This window comes from Sceloporus occidentalis, unplaced genomic scaffold (assembly GCF_023333645.1).
Source record: "Sceloporus occidentalis isolate IW3139 unplaced genomic scaffold, rSceOcc1.0.p SCAF_1, whole genome shotgun sequence".
Taxonomy (NCBI): Eukaryota; Metazoa; Chordata; class Lepidosauria; order Squamata; family Phrynosomatidae; genus Sceloporus; species Sceloporus occidentalis.
The window spans coordinates 306,005,773-306,030,592 of record NW_028316981.1 but is presented as its reverse complement, the minus strand read 5'-3'; the positions used below and the strand labels follow the sequence as shown (position 1 = coordinate 306,030,592).

General features: G+C 41.6%; 2 protein-coding genes, 1 long non-coding RNA gene and 1 other non-coding gene across 8 annotated transcripts in view; 2 read left to right on the top strand and 2 right to left on the bottom strand.

Moving 5' to 3' along the window:
• The window catches only part of ACAA2 (acetyl-CoA acyltransferase 2), a 28,965-nt gene extending 15,652 nt beyond the window's left edge, over positions 1–13,313 (bottom strand). Inside the window, exons 1-4 of one of the 2 annotated variants that reach the window (XM_089497457.1) lie at positions 13,226–13,313; positions 7,758–7,924; positions 1,665–1,793; positions 299–415 (exon numbers count right to left, since the gene is read on the bottom strand). In XM_089497457.1, coding sequence (XP_089353583.1) covers positions 299–415; positions 1,665–1,793; positions 7,758–7,924; positions 13,226–13,241 — 429 coding nt within the window. In that variant the 5' untranslated portion in view covers positions 13,242–13,313. Of the gene's footprint in view, positions 1–298; positions 416–1,664; positions 1,794–2,522; positions 3,046–7,757; positions 7,925–13,225 lie in introns of those variants that run through there. The other variant, XM_089497463.1, reaches the window with a different exon arrangement.
• Positions 13,314–13,348: 35 nt separating this feature from the next.
• On the top strand, positions 13,349–23,408 carry LOC149324192 (uncharacterized). 3 transcript variants are annotated; one of them, XR_016277917.1, is made up of 5 exons: positions 13,349–13,534; positions 15,715–15,832; positions 17,264–17,328; positions 20,461–20,562; positions 21,999–23,408. It is a non-coding gene; the product is annotated as an uncharacterized LOC149324192 (long non-coding RNA). The 3 variants fall into 3 exon arrangements; XR_016277918.1 differs by having other exon boundaries at positions 17,264–17,389; XR_016277916.1 differs by having other exon boundaries at positions 17,264–20,562.
• Positions 15,010–15,095, top strand: LOC149324193 (small Cajal body-specific RNA 18). The gene has a single exon (XR_016279586.1).
• MYO5B (myosin VB) overlaps positions 23,403–24,820 on the bottom strand; it is a 374,368-nt gene continuing 372,950 nt past the window's right edge. For both annotated transcript variants that reach the window (XM_089497439.1, XM_089497447.1), the window contains one exon: positions 23,403–23,791. In XM_089497439.1, coding sequence (XP_089353565.1) covers positions 23,639–23,791 — 153 coding nt within the window. In that variant the 3' untranslated portion in view covers positions 23,403–23,638. The remainder of the gene's footprint in view (positions 23,792–24,820) is intronic.

Below are 24,820 nucleotides of genomic sequence, written 5' to 3'. Positions count from 1 at the left end.
GGTAAATTTTGAACTGTAGGTAGTTATCATGACAGGCCTTACAACAGCAGCCTCAAAAAGAGTCTAACATTCAGAAACCTGTGCTGTACAGTTACCTTATCTGTCTCTGTATTGTCTATGCAGACAAAGATATACATACACACACAAAACAGCAGCATATGTTTATAATCTCTCTGTGTGAATATTTAATAAAGAGTAGGGATACCCAATCTATTTCAATTAGATGGCAGTCACAGAATAATAAGAAGTTTACATATACACAAGAGGCAATTCAAGGCAAAGCAACCAGGGACCATACCTTGAGATCAACTCCAAGTTTCGTTCCAAAGCGCACATTTCGAACAGCATATGGAGACTGACTCATATTTTCTGTTCCACCACATAGCACTACCTCTGATTCCTTAAGGCAAATTTCCTGTTTTGAGTAGAGGAAAGCGGCACATTAGCAATCCATTATAATTCCCCATTCCATTTAGTAATCTAAATAGTAAACAAAGAGAAAAGAACCCGGTTGCTTCAGAAAGTATATGTGTAAAACACCCACAGATTTAGCTTGTAACTGCATTATAGAAATAATGCGGTTTAACACTGCTTTAATTGCTATAGCTCAATGCTATGGAATTCTGGAATTTGTAGGGTTTTTAAAAAAGATATTTAGCCTTCTTTGTCGAAGAGCTCTGATGTCTGAACAATCTACAAATACCAGGATTCCATAGGATGGAGCCATGACAATTAAAGCGGCATCAAACTTCATTCATTCTGCAGTGTAGATGCAGCCCTAGAAGAATTTGATATTAATTTACTTTCAGTTTTAGAGGGACTGCATAGCAGTACAGGAAAGGGAAAAAGTGTTTCACTTTTCCATGCGCTCAATGAGCTGTTTGCAAGGTCTTCAAAAGGTTGTTGACTTCCCATGGTTTCCTCTTGTCCTCACTTTGAAAACTGCTACTTGGGACCAAAAGCCTTACACACACAGCCTAAAGGTAATTTTGTATACAGTTCCGGATCCCCCCCGCGTAAAGGGAATTCCATGTATGCTCAACCCCCATTTAAACGAATGGGACTTGTGCACACGGTGGCGCGCATGCACCACGGACACACATGCCATTACCCCTTGTGGGGCGCACTGCCCCTTTTCCCAGCGTGGCTTTCAGTGTATGCTGAAAGCCGGGTAAGACACCCTGGCGTATGACGCAGGCACACGATACAATATTTTTAATAGTTTTGTGCATGGAACCAAGTTGGTGTACAATGAACCGTCAGAAAGCAAAGGTGTAACTATCTCAACCATCCGAATTTGGAATATATTGGATTTCAGAATTCTGGGTAAGATGGACTCAACCTGTAATATTTGTCTGTTTTGTGCTAGCCTTTGGTGCTCAGACTTATACAAGGAAAGATGGAGGAGGAGTGAACCTGAAGGGAAGTTTTTTCTGTTTTTTTTTCTTTTTGATTCACTACCCTAAACTAGGGGGGCAAAGCAAACATTTAAAGAGTGAGAGATTAAAAACAGGAGGTGTATTCCATGCAATTTCTGTGCAAGATTAGCACAGAGTAACAGTAAACATGTGTGTTCCAGTCTGACCCAAACTGGACATGGGGGTTGATGGAGAACCAGAATAACACATTAAAATGAAAGATTGCCAAAAGAGCAAATCTAGTACCTGACATCCATTGACAATTGACTGGAAGCCTGACCCACACAACCTGTTGACTGTTAGGGCAGGAACTGAGATTGGCACTCCAATACGCAGGCCAACATGGCGTGCAAGATAAGCAGCATCTGAAGAGCTCTGCAAGAAGAGAAAAGACAAGTCACCAGGGCTAATTCTGCTCAAATCGTGTTAGCTGAAATACAGGCGAATATATAATCCAGACTCTGAAGTGAATAGAAATGCCTAGAATTACACTGCAATCTCAGATGTTCCACTGATCAAACTGGGACTAATTTACCCATGCAGAGGATCTACATGTATGCCTAAAGCAATTTTAAAAAGGTTTATAGCCCAGTCTCATGTATCCTGCACTAATTCCCAGAAAACCTGGCAACCCAACATTTCACTGATTAATTTCTGGTGGATGTAAAACTTATGTAAGTACATGCAAAAATTCCTGAACTAGATTAGAAGTTGGCAACTTCAGTAGCTCGGGGGGGGGGGGGGGGGGAGAGATTGGTTTTTTTTTTACCCTGAGAGCCTGCAAGGGACTGCTCTGAATCGACTGCCAAAAACAAAACCAGAAGTGACAGAAAGTCAGGGAAGTCCTGTCATCTATCTGCACACCAATGAGAAAAACTACCAACAGTGTCTCCACAACCTCACAGAGTAGTGGTCTATAGCTACCCCTATCAGCTTGCTGTGGCATCTTCCTTTGAGAACTGCTGCTTACTTGCCTGCCTGAGAAGACTGGAAAGCTGATCTAATTCTGGGCAGAAGGCTGAGAAGGTTGATCCTTTTCCAGGCAGAATTCAAAGTGCTGGTTATGACCTTTAAAATTCTACATGGCTATATGAGCCAACCTACCGTATGTTCTAAGATCCTTAGGAGAGGGTCTTTTGTCATCCACACCACCATCACATGTTCTTTTGATGAGGACAAGGGAGAGAGCCTTCTCAGTGGCTTCTCCCAGGTTGTGGTACTCCTTTCTATGGGAGGTCAATTTAGCCCCCTCCCTGTTCTCTTTCCACCAGCAGGCAAACATCTTTTTATGTTCGGTTAACACCTCCTCTTTTCCTCCTTATCCTTTGTCTTGATGGAAGTTTTTAAAATAATAATAATAATAATAATAATAATAATAATAATTTTTATTTCTATCTTCCCGCCTCTCCCCATGGATCGAAGCGGGATCACAACAAGGTTAAAATCACAAAGTTAAAATTACAACATTAAAACCACAATAAAATAAAAACATAAAACCTAAAAAACATCAAATCTAAAAACAATAGCATCCATAAATCAAGGGGTCAGCTGGACTCATTCCATACTAATGATCTTCATAGAGGGTCAGGAGGGTAAGCACGGTGAAAGAGTTCTGTCTTTACCGCCTTCTTAAAGATTTCTAGAGATGTAATAAAGCGGGTAGAGTCCATTCCAAAGTCTGGGGGCCGCTATACTAAATGTCTTCAGGGAAGTAGAAACATGTTTGGATGATGGTATTTCCAACAAATTCTTCCCACTTGTTCTAAGAGTGTGGGGTGGATTATATAGGGAGATGCGTTTCTGTAAGTAACCCGGACCCAAGCCATGTAGGGCTTTAAAGGTAATGACCAACACCTTGTACTGTGCCCAGAAGCTAATTGGGAGCCAGTGTAGATCTTTCAAGATAGGTGTTATATGGTAAAATCTCGAAGAGTTAGTGACCAGCCTAGCTGCCGCGTTTTGCACTAATTGAAGCTTCCTAACTTGATACAAGAGTAGCCCCATGTAGAGCGCATTGCAGAAATCGAGACGAGAGATTACCAGAGCGTGTACTACACCTTCCAGGTCCTTTCGGTCGAGGTAGGGTCGCAGTTGGCGTATCAACCGAAGTTGGTACCAAGCACTTCTGGCCGTCACATCCACTTGAGATGACAAACGTAAAGACGGATGCAGAAGTACTCCCAAACTGCGAACTTCATCCTTCAAGGGAAGTGTGATCCCATCAAGGAGTGGTGGACAAATTTCTCTCCCTGGACCTAAGGAACCTATGGCAAGTACCTCCGTTTTCTCTGGATTCAGCTTGAGTTTGTTTCCTCATCCAGCCCATTACTGACTCAAGGCAGGGATTCAGAGGGGAGAAGTCATCCTTAGTCACTGTAGCAGTTGGGGGCATAGAGAAGCAGATTTGGGTGTCATCAGCGTGCTGATAACCCCGCGCTCCATGTCTCTGGATGATCTCTCCCAGTGGTTTCATGTAAATGTTAAATAGCATGCGGGACAGAATGGCGCCTTGAGGGATACCAGATGTCAGCTCTTTTCTAGAAGAGCAACTGTCCTCCAGCCTCACCATCTGGAACCTGCCCAAGAGGTAGGATCGGAGCCACTGGAGTGCAGAGCCCCCAATACCCAACTCCCTCAAGCGTTCCAGAAAGATACCATGGTCGATGGTATCGAAAGCCGCTGAGATGTCCAAGAGCACTAACAGGGTCACACTTCCCCTGTCTGTGCCCAGATGGAGGTCATCGATTAAGGCGACTATGGCCGTCTCCACTCCACATCCCGCCCTAAAGCCAGTTTGAAATGGGTTCAGATAATCCGTTTCGACCAAGACAGCCTGGAGTTGGAAGTCTACTGCTCTCTCGATCACCTTGCCCAAAAAAGGTAATAGGGAGACCGGTCTGTAGTTGTTTCTCTCCAGGGGATCTAGGGAGGGCTTTTTTAAAAGTGGTTTTACCACTGCTAATTTTATCTGTGATGGAAATTTGTCCTCCCTAAAGGATGCATTAATTATTAATCGTAATAGCGTACTCATAGCATCCCCTCCCTGGGTGGTCAACCACGATGGGCAAGGATCGAGAGCGCATGTCGTCTTCCTTACACTTCCAAGGAGCTTGTCCACTTCATCAGTACTCATAAACTCAAGGTGATCCAGTCTAACATGGTCCACAGAGTCTCTGGACACCTCTTTTACTGATTCTGTAAGAAAGCTGGCATCAAGATCAGCCCTTATCCGGGAAATTTTATCTGCAAAAAAGTCATTGAAAGTGTCAAAGCAGGCTACAGTTCGTTGAAGCAAAGGGTTCAGGGTGGGAGGTGGTTGCGCCAGCTCTCTAACCACCCTGAACAGCTCTGCTGGACGGGACTCTGCAGACGCGATACGTGCAGCATAGGAAGAATTCTCTGCTGCACCTATCGCCACTCCATAAAACTTCAGTCAGTTCTCAAGGAGTGTCTTGTTGGATAAGTGCTGATGTTTCCGCCAGCAGCGCTCTAGTCGTTGCATGGCCTGCTTCATCCTTCGAAGATCTTCTGTATACCAAGATTTTTTTATTCGAAGCGGGTCGGAAAGGACGCTCGGGAGCGATACTGTCTATAGCCCTGGTAATGTCTATAGCCCTGGTAATGGTTGTTCCAGGTATCGACCAAGGCTTCGACAGAATCACCGTCAGTCCCAATCATAAGTCCCTCTAGAGCTTCCTGGAACCTTTTGGGTTCCATCAGCTTTCGAGGGCGGACCATCTTAATAGGTCCTTCACCCCCGAGGGGGATCTGGGTAGTCGCCTTCAGTCCCACCTTGACCAGAAAATGGTCCGTCCATGACACAGCAGAGATTTGAGTTACCTCTGCCCACGGATGCTCCTGCTCTGTACTAAAAACCACATCGAGTGTATTACCAGCACAATGTGTCGGACCCGAGACTAATTGGGACAAGCCCATGGCTGTCATGGAAGCCATGAACTCCCAAGCTGCACCTGATAGATCTGTTATGCCAGCCTCGAAGGGGATGTTGAGGTCCCGCAGAACAAGAAGTCTGGGGGACTCCAGCACCAGCTCCAAGACCAGCTGTGTCAGCTCGGCTAGGGAGTCTGTTAGGCCACGGGGTGGACGGTAGGCCAACAGGATCCCCAGACTGTCCCTAGCCTTCAGGATCAGGTAAATACACTCGCTGTGGTTCATTTTCCGGACAGGTTTTCTGGTCAGGGTATAGATGTTCTTATGGACTAAGGCAATCTCTCCCCCTCGCCCACTTTCCCTAACCTGCTCCTTAACAGTATAACTGGCTGGAAGGGCCTGGGCCCAAACTGCGTTACTCTCGCCCCCCAGCCAAGTTTCTATGATACAGGCCAGGTTGGCCTTTTCTTCCTCCAAAAGATCATAGATTATGTGGGCTTTATTCTTGACCGACCTGGCATTACATAGGAGTAGAGAAAGGGATTGTGGTATGGTTGGGATGACCCTCGGTTCTCTTGGGTTAACAGGGCGAGAGGAAGGTGAGATAGATATTAGACATCGATCTCATCTTTCTTTATACCGCATGCCCACCCTGTTACCGCTATATCTCCCCCTGCCCCGAACTACTGTGCAGCATTTGGCACTGGGAAGGATGGTAAAGGAAGACTGGAGAAACCGCCCGGATTGGTTGTAAACCGCCCAGATTGGTTCGCCACAGGGCGGTATATAAATAAAATTTAAAAAAAAATACAGACATTCAGTGTTAGGTTGCAGCAATGTGCAGTATACAGTGTAATAAACAAAGTTAGGACTGGGAAAGAATGGGATTCTACTATAGCTCTGTGTGGCTGCCCACAACTGGCAAGGTAAATAGCAGCCACTTCAAAGGTCCCTGAATTTAGCATGTAATAAACACCAAAAAGAGAGCCAGCATGGTGTAATGGTTTGAGTACAGGCTAGGACTCTAGAGACCAGGGTTCAATTTCCCATGGAACCCAGTGGGTGACCTTGGACAAGTCCCATGCTCTCAGCCTCAGGAGAAGGCCATGGCAAACCCCCTTAGAACAACTCTTGGCAAGAAAACCCCATGATAGGTTCACCTTAGGGTGTCCATTGGTCAGAAATGATTTAAAGGCACACAACTACAAACAGAAAAAAGAAAGAAAGAAAGGAAATAGGAAGAACATATAATCTGCCTCACTAGTACAACCAGCATGTTAAAAAAACACCTTATAATTCTGTAGTTTAGCCTCCAAAATGAAATCATAAAAAAGGAGGCTGGTGAAAGAAAAAGTCATCCAAGGATGTATTTTGGAAGAAGTCGTCAAGTGGTCTCTAGAAGAATCAAAATGTTTTTGCTTAATTATACAATGCTTACTTGACCAGACTACTGTATTTCATTTCACATATACATATTGCTAGTTTTAAATAAAGTTTGCTGAAACTTGCTCTTCTTTTTTGTGATGTAGGAAACTATCTTTATTCTTTCCCGATTATTTCTGCCTCTGGTACCCATTTTTTTTGTAGAAGAACTAAAGCCCAGGAACATATTTACTTCATTAACTGAGATATATCTGTTCTTGTGAACTGCATGTAGAAAAATAAATAAAAACTAAGGCTGGCATCCTGCTCCATATTAATGATGTCATCAGCAAGACTTATAACGTTTTGAATATTCGAATTCATCTTTATGGTCATTGAACCAGGGGCAATGATTTAGAATGCCCTCTCCCAAACTCACCTTAGAAGTCAGGCAGCAGCACCAACCCAAGGATTTTTGAAGTGCTGGGTAGCAAGGTGGTGAATGAAGATGCACCCACCCTTCTACTAGAGTCAAGATACTTTGCAACAAGCATTTCTAAGAGAACCTTGCGGATGCCTGTTGGAAAGCCCCTCACTGGCAGGAGTAAGGTGGACGATGCTTCTTCACTTACCTCCACCCCCCCCCCCCCATTACCTTGGACATTCCTATGTTGCTGACATTGCCTGGTTTCTAAGGTTGGTTTGGAAGATGTAGCTATGAAGACAGAGCTCCCTGAATTCCATTTTGGAAGAAAGGCGGGCTACAAATCCAATAATTAACAAACAAAGAAAGAGACAAATCTATGTCCCCTGATGCAGGATCTCATCCTAAATTCTAAAGAAACCAAAATGATTTTTGGAGTGGTTGAGAATATATTTAGCCACTTCTCCTCCAACATAGTCAAGGCAAAGAAATATAATGGTAGAAAAATTTACAAACGAAATTGCTTTGCAAATGACATAGCGGATCTACATATGCTCTAGTTTATTTCTGAGGAGGAACTGAGCAAGTGCAGCCACAGAAAAAAGATTGCCACATATTTCAATAAAAACAATGTCTGCCAGCAACTGCTGGTTTCCACCCACCTGCATGACATTTCCCACAACCACACTGTCAACAATTTCAGGGGATACTTTGCCAGCAGACAGGGCTGAGCGTGCTGCAATCTCTGTGAGGTCAGTGGCTGTGAAGTCTTTGAGCAAGCCTCCATAAGCCCCAAATGGGGTCCTCTTGGCAGATACAATGAAAACACCTGGAAAACAAAACATGGGAATCAAAATAAACATATGAAGATTCCTTGTACTGAATCTGGCCATTGGTCCATCTGGCTTTATTGTCCACTCTTCACTGAGAGTTAGGGGTTCTACTGGGTTTCAGGTAGGTATCTTTCCCAGTCCTACCTAGAGAAGTCCAGAAAACACAACCAGCAAGCTATAACCTCTTCACCAAGAATGGTGACCCAACACCTTTCCACTAAGATCATGAAAAGAACAAACATAATGTAACAATTAGGGGGAAATACAGAATTCACACAAGGGGTGATACAATTGTGTAGGCATGTTGAGTTTCCTTTATCCAAAATGCTTGGGACCAGAATCATTTTGCATTTCAGATATTTTTAGGTTCTGGAATACTTGTATTTGTATGCACATAATGAGATATCTTGGGGATGGGATCTAATACCTAATACAACATTCATTTATGTTTCATATACATAAACCTCTACTTAACAATACAAGTCCACATGGCTAGAACAGTTTTCGTAGATTACCTCAACATGCAAGTATTCAAAGTTTATATTATTAAAGCAATTGGCTTCAGTCAGGACAAAGAAAGAGAAGCACCAAAAAGGTTAATATCCCCCCCCCCCCCTGAAAACCTGTGCTCTGCTATTCTTGGTGCATGTTAATGGGTCAGCATGGCTTACATTAATTTAAAATCCAACAAATAAATAAATAAGAAATAAAAGACACATAAAAAGGAACCAGGTTTGGTAGATAAAAAAGTCTAAAATGATGGTGTGTCACATCTGCCCAGAACATAATTTTTTTAATCAGATGAGAGGTGAGGGGAGTACGGTCACCGAATGGATTTCATGGGGTAGAATTTGCTACAGCCAAAAAGATTCTTAAATAGATAGTGATGGAAAAGCCAAAAAGAGCTGGGGGACATTCACTTTAGGATTATACAGGATCAGAATGCCTTGATACAAATCTATTGTGCAAGTTCAGATCAGTGCACTTCAAATTGAATATTGTAGCGCTAGAAAAGATGCAGAAAATAGCTCTAAAATTCAGTGGCTTTCTAGAGGATGAGACAAATCCAGAGTGGATAAGGCTATCAGTAGCTGATATTGCCTCTGACTATTTGTCTCCCCCTCCATAAAGTTAATAATAATAATAATAATATTTATTTGTATCTCGCCTCTCCCTGTATTGGATCAAGGCGGGTAACAACAAACATAAGAACAATAATAATAAAACACAAGAAACTACAAGTAAAAGCATAGGAAAAAATATAAAATCCAATTCCCAATCTCCCTCCCACCTTAAAATACCATTAAAAACGAGAATTCCCAACTGGAGAGTGAACATTCCGAGGAGGTCAATTTGGGAATGCCTGCCGGAAGAGATCCGTTTTTATTGCCTTCTTTAAAGGCCTCCAAAGATGTTATATGGCGGATCTCCTCTGGCAGGTCATTCCAGACTTTTAGAACGGCAACAGAAAACGTCCTCTGGGAAGTTGTTACCAGTCTGGTTTTCTTAGACTGCAAGAGATTCTTCCCAGAGGACCCAAGAGTGCGGGAAGGATTGTATGGGAGGAGGCGTTCCCTCAGGTAAGCTGGACCCAAGCCATGAAGGGCTTTATAGGTAATGACCAACACCTTATACTGTGCCCGGAAGCTAATAGGCAGCCAGTGTAGGGATTTTAAAATAGGTGTAATAGAATCAAATTTAGAACTCCATGCAACCAATCTGGCTGCCATATTTTGGACCAGTTGCAGCTTCTGAACGAGACATGAGGGGTGCCCCATGTAGAGCGCATTGCAGAAATCGAGACAAGAGGTTACCAGTGAATGTACAACCGTTTCTAGGTTTTCCCATTCCAGGAAGGGTCGTAGCTGGCGTATCAGCCAAAGCTGATAAGAGGCACTCCTGGCTGTTGCATCCACCTGAGATGACAGCTGAAGCGACGAGTCCAGGAGTACCCCCAAGCTATGAACACAATCCTTTAGGGGAAGTGTGACCTCGTCCAGAACTGGAGAGCTTATCACCATTCCCAGATTAGGCTTGCCTATAGCGAGTACCTCCGTTTTATTTGGATTCAGTTTAAGTCTATTTTCCCCCATCCAATCCATTACTGACCTCAGATAGTCATTCAGAGGGGAGATGCCATTCTTGGTCACCGAAGCAGGAAAAGCAAAGTTGGGTGTCATCAGTGTACTGATAACACCCCACCCCATGTCTCTGGATGATCTCACCCAGCGGCTTCATGTAAATGTTGAATAGCATTGGAGACAGTATCGCGCCTTGAGGGACACCTGATCTGAGCTCCCTCTTGGCCGAACAACTGTCCCCAAGCAACACCATCTGGAACCTACCCAAGAGATAGGACCGGAACCACTGCAAAGCAGTTACCCCAATTCCTAACCCTCTCAAGCGTTCCAGAAGGATACTATGGTCTATGGTATCAAAGGTCGCTGAGAGGTCCAAGAGCACCAACAGGGCCACACTTCCCCTGACAATGCACAGATGGAGATCATCGACCAAGGCGACCACAGCGGTCTTGACTCTGTATCCCAACCTGAAGCCAGTTTGAAATGGACCAAGATAATTGGTGTCATCCAAGACTGCTTGGAGTTGGTTGGCAACTGCCCTCTCGATCAGCTTGCCCAAAAATGGAAGGAGAGATACGGGCCGATAGTTAGATTTCTCCAGGGGATCAAGGGAAGGCTTTTAAAGAATAGGTTTAACCACAGCCAGTTTTAAACTGGCTGGAAAATTGCCTTCGCTGAGGGAGGCATTAATTATAGATCTTAACGAACTCATAGTTGCCTCCCCTCCCTGGACGGCCAGCCATGAAGGGCAGGGGTCAAGAGGGCAGGTGGTCTTTTTGACCTTAGTAAACAGCTTGTCAACGTCATCAGTACTCAGAAACTGAAAGTGATCCAAATGAATCTCATTAACAGAGTCGCTGGACAGTTCTGTTTGGGGAAACAATGTTGGAGTAGATAGGTCTTAGTGTTGATACAATATGAGGCTTCTTAAGGTCTATGGAGAGAGAGGAAAAAATCCTTGTAATGGCTATGTGGAAATGTTTCTTTTTCTTTTTTCTCCTCTCACAATAACTGTTCAAAAAGCAAAGTCATATGATCCTCAGACTTTGGACCTCTGTCACAATCTAATCATCTCTTCAATTAACCTTTGGAAGCAAACAGGTTTTCAATTGTGAACTTGCTTTGGCACTACTTCTGCTTTTGTTGTTATTGTTGCAATTGGTGTGTGTCCGCTGGATTCTGTCCAACAGTCACAACTAACAAGCAATCACAGCTAGGAGGAATTTAATGGTAAATCCCCTGTTCTTTCATATTATAGTCTTCAAATTTCTCAATGGAAGACCTTTATAAATACCAGTGTTATAAGTACAGTAATGTTTTATACTTGTAAACATAGTAGGATTATTGCTTTAAATAAATAAAGGAATGAATGAGGCACTGGAGCCTTGAAGCCTACCTAGAATTCAAAAATTCTGGTCTCATTTGCACTGCAGAAATAATGCAGTTTGACACCGCTTTAACTACTATGGCTCCATGCTGCAAAATCCTGAGATCCGCAGTTTGTTGTGGCACCCAATCTCTCTGAAAGAGAAGGCTAAATATCTCACAAAACTACAGTTCCCAGAATTCCATAACAGAGCCATGGCAGTTAAAAGTGGTGTCAAATTGCATTATTTCTGCAATGCAGATGAGGGCTAAGAGGTATTTTCAGTCTGTAACATATGCAATTGTTGTCTTAGAAATAAGACCTGGGTGCTCCCAGTGAGCTTCGAAAGCTTGCAACCCGTACATTGTGCATTTTGGTTGGCCCAGGAAAGATATCACTGTTGGGTGGATTTTTGATGTTATTGGATTCAATGCATAAAATCCATTATGCAAGCTTTGGAGACTTCACTGTAAAACAATGGTATCTTTCCAGCAATTTCTTAAAACAGCTGCCAAACCTCTTCCGTTTTTCCTTTCATCTGACATGTCCTTTTTCTCTAGCATGACAAACTTTACAGCGCTCTATAAATAAATGCCAGTAATAATAATAATAAGGACAAGACAAGAAGAAGTAACCTTTTTTTGTACTGCTAATCGATTTCAATTTTTATATTCTGGATTTTGGAAGGCTTTGGTCCAAAAACACACTGCAGAAATAATCCAGTTTGAGGCTGCTTTAACTCCCCCTTGGATCAGCGCTAAGGAATCCTGGGAATTGTAGTTTATTGTGGCACCAGACCTCTCTGATAGAGGAGGCTAAAATGTCTCACAAAACTGTCTTTCCCCCTAGAATTCCCTAGCATTGAGCCAGGGCAGTTAAAGCGGTCTCAAACTGGTTTAATTCTGCAGTGTGTTTTGGACCCTTGTTCCTAGTGACCCATGGCCCAGATATCCCTCCAAAGAACAACACAACAACAACACCTTGAGAAGAAAGACAAGCCTGCAAAACCATCACTATATATAATATAATATATAAGATATATATTGTATTGTTTTTTAATGGTGTAAGCCGCCCTGAGTCTCAGTCCTGGGAGAAAGTCGGGATATAACAACAACAACAACAACAACAACAACAACAATAACAACATTTCCCCCTCCCCTGTATGATTCCTAACACTTTTCCCTGACGAAGAGGCCAGTGGAGCTCCCAAGGCTTAGCCACATGGGACTTCGTGTGCCTTTTGGTGTAGCTCTCCCCATAGAAAACAAGCACCCCTGCTTTGGGGGATTCTGGGTGTTGTCGTCCTCCTCCTCCTCCTCCTTCTCTCCCAGCCCCAGAAAGCCCTTTTGAAGCCGGGGACTTTGAAGGCAGCAGGCAACACAAGCACCAACACAATAAAAAAGAGGAGCCTTGAGCAAATATCATAAAGCTGACCAAAATAATAAAAGAAGAAGGAAAAAAGAGGCAGTTTCTCTCTCTCTCTCCTTCTTGTTTTTATTATTATAACTGTGTTTATCCAAGCTGCCTTTTTAAGGGAGGGAGAAGCTGGCCAAGGGGCAGGAAGGCAAGGAAGTGGGAAAGTCCACTTTGGGGGTTTGGCTGCATCCACACTGGAGAGATAACCCAGTTTGGTCCGCTTTAACTCTAGCTCTTTGCTATGGAATTCTGGGAGTTGGAGTTTGTTGTGGGCCCAGAGCGGAGCGACAACAAACTCCAACTCCCAGAATTCCATAGCACTTGAGCCAGACAAAGACATAAAGCGGGACCAAACCGGGTTATCTCTCCAGTGTGGATGTAGCCCAAGTTGTTTCCCATATTCACATAAATGTGGGGCATTATTATTTCCCTACCTCGGAGCATGGCCATGGCTGCTCTGCTCCCTCCTCCTCCTCCTCCTTCCTAGTCCTGTCCTGGAAGTCTGCCTGGGGCTGGGGCTGGGGCTGGGGCTGGGGCTGGGGAGGTGGTGCCAGGCTCCACGCCCCTCTTCCCCGGCTCTGGGTGGGAGGAGGGCCAAGGAGAGGGTGGGGGGCGAACATGGCCGCACCCCTGACATTATTATGAGCCCCTATGCAACATAATGGCTGCGACCCTCCGCCCCCGAGACATTCTGAAGGAGGCCCGGCGGCCGCGCGGAGGCCGCGGAGAAGCCCCGGGCTCAGGTAGAGAGGGCGCCCGGGAGCCTGAGGGGAACTGCGGGGAGGCAGAATGCAAGGCTCCCGGCAGCCTCGCCAGGGGAGGCCTGGACTATGGGCGGCGAGGGATCGCTCTGGAGGAAGGAAGGGCCCCTCGCTCTCAGAATGATGATAATAATAATAATAATAATATATTAATAACCAGAAGAAGGGCCACTCACTCTAACAATAATAATAAGGGCCACCCACTCTGATGATGATGATGATAACAATAATAATAATAATAATACCACTCACTATAAGAATAATAATAAGGGCCACCTGCTCTAACAATAAGGATAAAGGCCACTCATCTTTCTCTTCCTCCTCCTCCTCCTCCTCCTCCTCATAATAATAATAATAATAATAATAATAGCCACTTGTTCTAATAATAATAATAAGGGCCACTCGAAGAAGAAGAAGAAGGGCCATTTGCTCTAAGAATAATAATAAAGACAACATGCTCTAAGAATCATGATGATGATGATGATAACAATAATAATAATAAGGGCCACCTGCTTTAAGAATAAGGATAAGGGCCACTCATAATAATAATAATAATAATAATTGGAAAGCATTCTGTTTTTTCCACATTGTGTTCTAACAGTAGCTTCTTGTCCTGAGTACAGATTACACTTCAGGGCGATAAAGTATATTACTGTACAGCACACCATTTTATTTCAGGACAATAAAATATATTACAGCAACCCATTTAAGAGCAACCCATCATTTTACACGATCTGCACAATTAAAGGCGCTGCTATAATGATAAACCACAGGTTGAGTTTCTTTTGACGTTCTTTAGTGCAATCCAATATCCAGTGTATGTTTGCAATATGATCCCTAGTGCCTCTTTCTTTCCTGAACCCTGCTTGGACATCTGCCATTTCTTGTGCTGCATATGGTAAAAAAAAGGCTTTGTTGTAGAATTTTTAGCATCGCTTTGTTTGCATGGGAGATTAATGCAGTGGCCCTGTGATCGCTGGGGCCCTCTTTCGTGGGGAATGGGATGTAGATTGAGAGTTTCCAATCCATGGGCCATTATTTTACTTTCCACATTTGTTAACAGATTTTCCTTGGAACTAAAGTAGATTCTTTCTCTGTAACTTGAAGCAGTTCTACTGGGATCCATCAGTCCCTGGTGATTTATTTTTGGCCTTCCCTTTTGGTTCTTTAGGTCCCTTTTCTTGTCTGCGTCTGTAAATGTAAGAAAGGCTTAAGGATGGCCAGACTCAACCTTTTTTTTAAAAGGTGGCTCTCAACTCCTTTTCTCCTCCCTGTTCCCATGACTCCACAGAACAGAGACACATATTTCTATAAAAATGCGTATTTGAAAGTTTATCCCATCTCAGAGTACAACTGACAGGCGGAGAAGAGCATGAGGGAGAGATTTTTTTTTGTGAACTGACTTTCAGCTCTTCAGAGGCTCCATTTTGAGAGGTATTTCCCCTTGTTGCAAGGACTGGTCTGTGATGAATAGCCCACTGCGCAATCTGAGTTCTGTAGAACTGAATGATGGAATTTGTGCTGACCAAGGCATCTGAGACCAAGAAAAGTAACTACTGAGCCCACATTGGTGTGCTTGGGCAATGATATTCAAAAACTAATGGGGGGGGGGGATACAGGCATAGAACTCACTGTATTAAAAGTGCAAAGGGATTAAAACTATTCATTCCATACTGTGACAGTATGATGCAGTAGTTAGCATGTTGGGAGTGTGACTTGGTGAGACCGCCATAAAGTTTACTTGATAATCTGAGCCAATCTTTTTCATCCTATTCTTTTGGTTGTAGTTGTGTGCCTTCAAGTTGTTTCCGATTTATAACGACCCTAAGGCAACCCTTTCATGGAGTTTTCTTGGCAAGTTTCTTCAGAGAGGGCTTGCCACTGCTGTCCTCCGAGGTTCAGAGAATGTGGTTTGTCCAAGGTCACCCATTGGGTTTACATGGCTGAGCTGGGATTCGAACCCTAGTCTCTCAAACCACTGCGCCATGCTGAGCCTATTCTACCACATAGGATTGTTGGGGGGAGAATCGTGTACCTTCGTTCTTTGGATGAAGGCTGTAAATTTTACCAGTTTTTACCCTGCACCACTTCCATTCCAAATGTCTATTCTGATTTAAGTCTGAATTGTATTTGACAAAAATGAATTCATTTTCTGGTTCTAGAATGTTAGGATAAAGTATTCTGGGCACAGAACTCCTTCATGATGACTACTGTGATTGACGAATGCAACTCAAGGAAGAGCTAAAGCCAGAGGTTTCATCCAAAATTCACAAAACAATGGTACGTTTATTGGAACAACCCGAATGCACAAAATACATGATGCAAATTTTTGGAGCTCTACTGGCATCTTTTTCAATAAAAAGTGTAAAATATCATACAGGAGAAAGGGGGAAAATGACGATGTTGGAGTCATAGGCCTACACTTTGATGTTGTTATTGTTCTCAGCTATGTCAGTGCAGAGGGATATTCATGTAGGAAGAGGCCATTTCTCCCCTTTGGCCATGTGGGCTCTGGTAGACCAAAAAATCACAAAGGCCAAGAAATAACATTTAAATTCCATTAGCAACACAAAAAGAAACCTGAAATGGGATTAGCTTTGTAGTGGGGCCTACAATTCTTGTGCAATAGGGTTCCAAAAATTAAGCCCACTAATAATTGTTAATTGTTGTTGTTCCCCACCCCAATACATGGGTGTTGTTGTTGTTGTTTTCATAGAGTAGTTACATGATGATGCCAGAGAATATCAGTTTCACACTAAGGAGGAAGGAGCTGCTAGTTCTCTTGGTGACAAACTCATGAAAGGATATGTGACAAGGATATTTAAGGGGCAAGTCACAGTGAATTCAGCTAGGCTTGCTCCCTAGGATTGTGGTATTCCATTTCTTTATAGGATGGTTTGTGGGATTTCTGTTGTACTTCTTGCGAAAGAATATTTTTCATGTAAAATGGTTAAAGAAAACCAGTATGCAATACATTGTGAACTATTGGGGCACATCATACACAGAATTGTATACATTTTCCCCTGCTCATACTTTCCTGTTAGATTCTGCCAGATGCAGGCTAAGATCCTATGGTTTGCATGGAAGCCTAAAGATGCAGTTTTTTCTTATGTGCAGCAAAATACCAAGGATAACATCTCAAAAATGCTTTTGGGTTGCTTGTCTTTTGTGAAAAGCAGATGAACCGTAGATGTGTATAGAATGAGATATTGTTCTACCTTACCTTCTTTCCACGTCTCCTGCCCCCACTGCAGCTATTTGGGTTTGACTGGCTGTTGGTCTCAACTTGCAGACCAATCTGAAGTTATTTATTGAAATATTTAATAACTTATTTTAAAAAAATGTCTCTTCACAGAACATGATAGATAACATGATTGTACCTTCATTAGACGTACGAAAGATACACTGGGATATACCAGTAAATAAACATAAAGTTACGTGGATTTAGGGCCAGGAACCCAGATAGTATAGTTAAACAAGGCGCATTGCTAATGTTGCAGAAAAACATTTTCAATGTAATACACACACATATACCAGAAAAATCCAGGCCACTCTCGGTTATTTCAAAGTATTTATTTCACAATATTTTATGCACAGTTGAATGACAGTGACTATTACAGTCATTTTCCTATAAACAGAAAGTGTAGTTTACAGATTTGTTCAAAGTGGAAAAATATTTTATCAGTAGTGATATTTCATCTTCTCTTTTAGGATTTACCCTCAGGTCATCCAAGCACCTTCAGAGCAGCCGTACTCCACCAGGGGAGTTTGAGTTGGTGTGTGCACAGCTGATCTTGGACTCATGATAGCTGGGGACATATTCTCTTTAGCACTGGGGTGGGCAATTTCTGGCTACACTGGCACACACCCCAAACCTACAGGAGGACCAGACTCTTACTTCTGTTTAAATTGTTATGGCAATAGTAAAAAGTACTGCTTTTCCTTTAAGCCCATGATAGTCAAAGGTTGTGGACCATGGAGCAGTCCTGGTCTATATGCCATTAGCTGCTGGTTCCTGCAATCTATAGGAAGGAAAGAGTTGTAACCAATTGGCATAAACATGGTACCCATCCCTGGCACCTGGGAAAAACAATTGTCAGCTCTCTACATCATATGTTTTAAGATGCATTGCTTTAAAAAACACATTTGCTCCCTGTATTTGGCTTATGAGTTGACTTGTACTTCTGGGAGATTTCAAGCAGCATAGCAGGGACCCTTGGAGAATGCAAAAATTGGCAGGGGCAGCATGTTGCCCACCATTTCTTTATCAGAATCATTTTTATCACCATTTTTACATAATGGTAAATCCTTTATGGAGGACACTATTAGCTGTTTTTAATTCATGTAACCTTAATGAAGAAACAGAAAAAAATTGCCATACTTTTAAATACCTGTATATAAAAATCCAGTGGCTGGAGAGATGGGCATAACATGTTCTGTTCAGTTTATTTTGATTGGCACAATTATGGATAGTCAGCTACAAGAAACCTATAATTCCAGTTAGTTGTGAACACTTACATTAGACTGTTACTGCCTACCAGTCTTACAATATGAAATAAGTCATATATAGATGGTGTCATGCTGGAATGGAGAGAAACGTAATTAAGTATTAACACATCTTAACATGTACACCCCTCAAGTGTGGATTTCTTGTAGTTAACCTGAAATATTACATCAGCACTTAGTTAATCTAAATCCTTCATAATCAGAGGTTACCTATCCCTGGTTAAGGAGTAAGGTGATTAGCATTAACTGTAACAGTGATGCCAATACAGTTAAATATGGTTAATGGGAGATGGAAGAGGGGTGAATACACAATCCAGTGCTCTGCTGCCAATGTCTTAATCTTGGCTAGCAGATCAGGATTGTCATTTCTGTCCTGTCACAAGTCTGATGTTGTTATGGTACAAACATATGGACTTTCATCAGCAAGATCCTATTCCATCAGGTGTGTTTAATATATGATCTCACTGGCCATTATTGGTTAGGTGTCAGTTGTTGACTACACATGGAATAAAACCTTGTGAGCTAGATACTGCGAGCCCAGATCATAACAAATTAATTCGAGAGACACCAAAAACAACAACAGCAACAACAGATTGAAAATAGAAATTACTAAAACTGTACCAACTCTAGAAAATGGCAACATTCCCTCTGTTAGGACATATATTAATCTCGATGGATCAGAACAGGAACGGAGTGGGGGATGTCTGTTCTTCTAGTGGTAGTAGCTTTCTCCCGTTTAAGGGCAATCCATCATATAAAATAGTCTCCCTACTTCTAATCAGCAAATAGTTTGCAATTTCTCTTTCTCCAGTGGCCTTGCAGGTGGACAATAGGTAGCAACCAAAGTGGATGAAGATAGCTTTAGCTGATTATTTAGTCATATCCTTTTCTTTTGTAGGGTCTTGTTAAGCATTGTGCACATAAATTGCCTTCTGTGAACTATTCCAGAAGCTATTTTTAAAAAAACTATTTTCAGTCACTGATGAGGACTTCCTTTCATACAAACTGCAGTACATGTATGAAGAGGTTACATGCAAGGCCATAATTATGAGTTCCAGTAATGTTATTGAATGTCATGGGCATTCAGTGGTTCCTGATGAGGCAGTTTCAGAGAACGGCAATGAAGAAACATGCCAAAAAACTTCACCTGTGATTGGTTTGTCTTAGGGTCATCATAAGTCAGAAACGACTTGGTGGCAAACAACAGTGGTGGATATTTTTAGTAGTATGTGTGCAAGTCCCATCTTTCAACAAGCAGAAGTCTGGGTGAAGAATTTTGCTTTTAATATGATATAATGGACATGTATTCTTGCTAAGCAGTATTTTAACACAGGAAATTGCATGTGAGTTAGAGAGACTGCACAAATGCTGGTGTGCATATGTATCATAGTTTTCCCTCTGAGTTCACTGAACTTTGAAAAGTTGTCGTTAGGCTTTCGAGAATCTAAAAGGCTGAGGAAAAGCCAATCAAATGTTGCATCAATGTATGACTTTGGACTGATTGCTGGGTTGCAATCAGTCTAAAATCATTTAAATGAATACTGAACTTCTCTTACACAGCTCTTCCATGCTGCAGAAATAAAGCAGCTTGATGCCACTTTCACTGTCAAGGCTCCATCCTGTGGAATCCTGGGATTTGTAGTTTGCTATGTCCACGAGATTTGCTGCCTCACCAAATTATAAAACTGAGGTGTCGAACTGCTTTATTTCTTCAATGTGGATGCACTGACAGACTTCTTAAACATGCCCACCTCCATTTCCAGCTTCGACTGGTTACATACAAACCCAAAGGCAATTTTCTCACAATTAAAACTCTCAGTTCCAATAAACTATGATTGAAACCACTAGTGAAAAGGCACACGGTGGGAAGTATTCAATCCATTTTTAAAAAAGAATGCAACAAATGACACCAACCACTTCTTTGTACTGTGCTAAAGTGTTTTAAATCAATATGGCTGATTAAAGAGAAGGCATATTTGTGCATGACAATACCAGTGAACAGGCTTTTAAAAAGCTTCAAGATATCTTAAAAACAGATAACAAAAAGTTACATACATCAAAATTATTTAACATGAGATTGTTCTGAAAACCCCCAAGTTTGCAGATAAAATTAAATATTACAGATATGTACTCAGTTTCTACCTCTTTTTATACCAATAGATTAAAATATACACAGATATAATACATAGTATAAATTAATTTACTTGCACTTGCATGGTGAAATACTATTGTCCTCTGGAAGAGCATTAACCACATCTTATAAATATATTTTCTAAGATTCTTGCAAAAGTGCATCCTGCAGCTCCCTTTCATTTAACTTGACTCAGTGGAATCACATTCGGTGATACACTTGGAAACTGCAGCTAGGGTCACTTTCGCATTTTACATATTTGGATTCCCAGAAGCCGGTGCTCCTGTTTCAATATGAGGCAACTATGTGAATGTATAGTTTCTGCTTGGTCTAGAATGCAGGACGACAGGAGAAACTGGGAGTGTTCATCCAGGTCAGTCCATTTCAGTTAACAAGAATGTGCCAGCCATAGGCTAATTGTTTGCGAGACAGAAGATTCAGTCTTGGGGAGGAAGCCACCATAATGTAGAAAGTTCTCTGACTGTTGCAGTAATGCCCATGAGTTTGAAGGTTGTTAAACAAAACTGAGCCATGCTTTTATAAATATATTTATTAACCATGGCACCACATTGGCTGGAATTGCAGTATTCATTTAAAAACTTGAGTGAAAACCTTTGTATATTATGCTGCAATAAGAAGCACATTGTTTGGCAATGACAGAGCAATGGATTTGTTCAGCTGGAGGCAAGAAGCTAGTTATGGTTCCTTAGTCTGTCAACCACAGGACCCACAACATTGGCATACCTAAACACAGAGGATTATTCTCACTTATTTAGCTTACAGGGCAAGTCTTCCAACTCTTGGGTATTGTCTTGTCTTGCCTGACAATTTTTTGCTTTGTCTCAAAAATCGAGAGAGAAAGAAGCAAATTTTACTATGAGAATTTCCTACTTTCCACACTTAAGGGGTTATGTGTCTGAGTGACATCAAGGGAACATTTTCTTCATTGAAATATTACTGGTTCAGGCTACACAGCTGGTGCCATCAGGCTAAGCACCTTTGGCATAGTCAAAAAAATGACATGGCGGAAGGTGAAGGCACTATAGAATTGAAACAAATTGAGCAGAATGAGACATGTTCAAAGGTAGTGCTAGTAAAACAATCATTTTGCCCAAGTTATGGGTTTACCCTTCTACTATGATTCCATTTAAGAGTATGAAAAGATGTACCCCAAGTCTTTTCTAGTATACCTTTTGGATCCCCATATCTGCTTTACAGCAATATCCATACACTGAAATGCTGGAGCAGCATTTGTGTGAACACAAATGAGATCTACTGAACAAGAGGTGCTTTTTTGCTTACAAGGTGACTTTGGGGATTTCTGTTTCCAACTGTGCATCCAAGGCCTTGGTAATACAATATATTGAGGAACATAGCCTGTATCAGCAATAACTGAATATGCAGACTGCTGAACTGTTAGTGAGAGAAAGGGCCCTTGGGATTAATTATTTTCTAAAAATGGGCAAGTACTCCAGTTCTTGAATCAGGTCAGAATGTTTTCAAATCAATCTGCTTTTGAAGCTGCATTCAATAGTAGGGAATATACCTTCTAGCTGGGCCTTTGATTTATATAAATACAGTAATGTAAGTTCGAAAAGGACAGTATTTATGTGGCTTAAAAGCACTTCTACCAAAGATGTACAACCAGAGATGCAAGGGTGAACAGCTTTTACAAGGTGTGAAAAACACCACCTATCACGTTTGTGTCTTGATCCAACACAAGCAAGAAGACTCCCTTGTGGAACTGAATAGTTGTTAACAGCAGGTTAGAGTTGCAAAATAATGAATTCTGTATTTATTTCCTTACAGGTTCTTGCAACTTGCTGCTAACGCCGCTCCTCTATGCCTTTGGAGACTTCAGTTGTTTGGACAGAAGTTGAAGAATTGTTGGAAGCAGATAGTAAAAGACGATTGGGAAAATGTTTTATATTAACAGGATTTTGAACCTTTCCTTTAAGTTAGAAAATGTTTAAAAATCATTAAATGCTTATCCAGTGAAGCAGTTTCTGTTCTTTCTGCTGATGGGAATGCGGGTCTGTTACTCAATGATAAGTGATGTCATTTACTCAAATATTACTGCCTTTGTATCTGTTGGAAATTAATTTCCTTACATATTCTTGTTTGCTTTAAATGCTGAGAAAGACATGAGACTGTAAGTGCTAGTACTTCTCTCCAAAGGCTTCCCTCTCAACTGGTATTTGCCACCAAATCTGATTGTTCTCACACAACTGTTTCTGTGGAATGAAACAGTACTCACTGTCTCTAGTTGGGAGTCTTGCCAGCCTCATTAGATTCCTTGGAAATGTGTGTCCATGCTTATGGCTTAGCCAGACCTATACTAGGAATATCAGATTGTGGGTTTATGGGAGTATTGACTCCATAGTAATACACAACTGGACCAAGGCATCTGTACACAGATCAGCACAGTTGCTGTTTGATATGTAAGTGCTCTTCATTTCTATTGGCCATGAGTTGTCCTCTTTTTTTCTTTCTTGCCTTCAAATATGATTATGCCTTTTTTCACAGTAAATCAAGATCACCCTCAAATGTTACTGAGATTAAAGAGGTATAAAGCATGAAATGCTGCCATACTTGGTTCTAGATTAGTCCGAGGAAAAAAAATAGCAGCTATGGGGGTATCACAATCATGGCATTCAGTTAATATGGACAATTGTAGGCATTCTTCAGTCTCAGTGTTTCATATAGAAGCAATATTTATGGCCTTGTAATATGTTAAGGGTGGACTGATACTGTTTTGGTTACCAGTCTGCCTTATAATACATACAAAGTGGCATTTGAATGGAACAGAGAGCATAACTTATCACCTTCCCAAGCTTCAGAGAACAGGTAACAAGTAGTTTTCTCCTCCACTTTTCTAAGTGTGTCACAAATTCATAGTTTTGCCTAGAGCAACTTTATTGCCTGAAATGATAGTTTTAAAATGGTGGCTGGCAGCACCAATTGAAGTCTGCTTCTGGTATGTACAAGCAAACCTCATAGTAAAGTATAAAGGTGCTTGGCCATCTAATGTGCTTTTTTTGTTATTTCAATGAAACATTTCCGGATAGCCATAATTTATGAAAATCAAAATAATGTCCCAGTTATGAATGCCAGAATTTTAGTGACAGCCGGGAGGCAATATGTTAGCATGATGTTAAGCAGTACAAATCCCCTTTTTTGTTTCAAGTATTAACTGAAAGATTTAGTCCCCTCCAAAAAACAAAACAAAACAAAACAAAACTCCCCATACAAATCAAAATGCATCCAATGAAAATATAAAGTTAGATTTTTAGGCTGTACAATTGAGCATTGGTTGCCTAAAGTGTATTGGTTCCTTTAACCATTAGTTTGGTCCACATTTGAAGAGATCCTTTCATTCAGTTTTTTTCCCCTTCCTTATTTTGCTTGAACTCTTGGAAAATTCTTGGCTGGGAGTCAAAATTGTGTCTTCAAACTTTGTTAAGGAATTCTAGGCCAAGAGAAGCCGGGATATGAATAGAGTCCATGGTTAGAGAAGAAGGATTGAATGGAAACAAAACAGGAAACATGAACTTGAAGTCTAGCAGCAGCTGTGGAGGGTCATTCCGCTCTTGCAGATGTGCCTAAGAGACACAGAAATGGGAGTGGGGAACAAACACAAACTCATCAGAAGAGGCACAAAATACATAGCAGCCCAATTTGGAACAATTTGTGCAAGTGCTTTTTCATAGCTGAGGTGAAGGTGGCATCCCCCCTGCCAACCCCCCCCCCCCCATTTGATTAGCATTCCATACACTGGACTAGTCAAATACTTGTCACCTTTCAGTTATTACTGCTGTTTGTTTGTTTATTATTATTGTTTATTCCAGGAAGAGTGACACTGTCCTTACCTTGCATATTTCGTTTTAGTCAAATCAGTATACAAAATTGAAATATAGCTCGTGAACTTAAATAAAAGTAAAAAGGTAAAGGTTTCTCCTTTGACAAGGTTGTCAAGTCGTGCCCATTACTAAGCTAAAGAGCCAGCATTGGCAAAGACTGCATGGAACATTGTTACCTTCCCACCGAAGTGGTACCTATTTTTTTACTTGCACTTTTACATGCTTTTGAACTGCTAGGTTGGCAGAAGCTGGGACTAGTGACCAGAGCTTACTCCATCATGCAGCACTTGGGCCTTAAACAGCCAGCATGCCAATCTTGCTATCATCACAATCAGCGTCTTAACCACTGAACCACCGCTTCTTAAGTAGACCAGTTTAAGTCTAAAAACCCTCAGAAAACCAGAATTAAAATACAGTAACAGGTTGCTCTAGGGCCTGTACTACACACATTTATAACAGCAATGAATACATGAGAAGAAATAGTGAAAATATCTAATAAAATACAGACTTCCGATGAATACAGACAGACATAGACTGTATGTTAATATTGGCATTTTAAGGTATTTTTAATTCTATTAAAATTGATCTGTTTATCAGTGGCCAGTTTACAAGATGTAGCCCAGCTTTTTATGTTGATTTGACTATTTTGGCACTGGGATTTACTTCTTTTTCCTGTTTATTTCATGATTGTATCATCTGTTTGCAATGGTAGAAGTGAGAATTGTTTACTCCAAAACACTGCAGCAGAGAAGGAAATCTTAGCAGCATTTC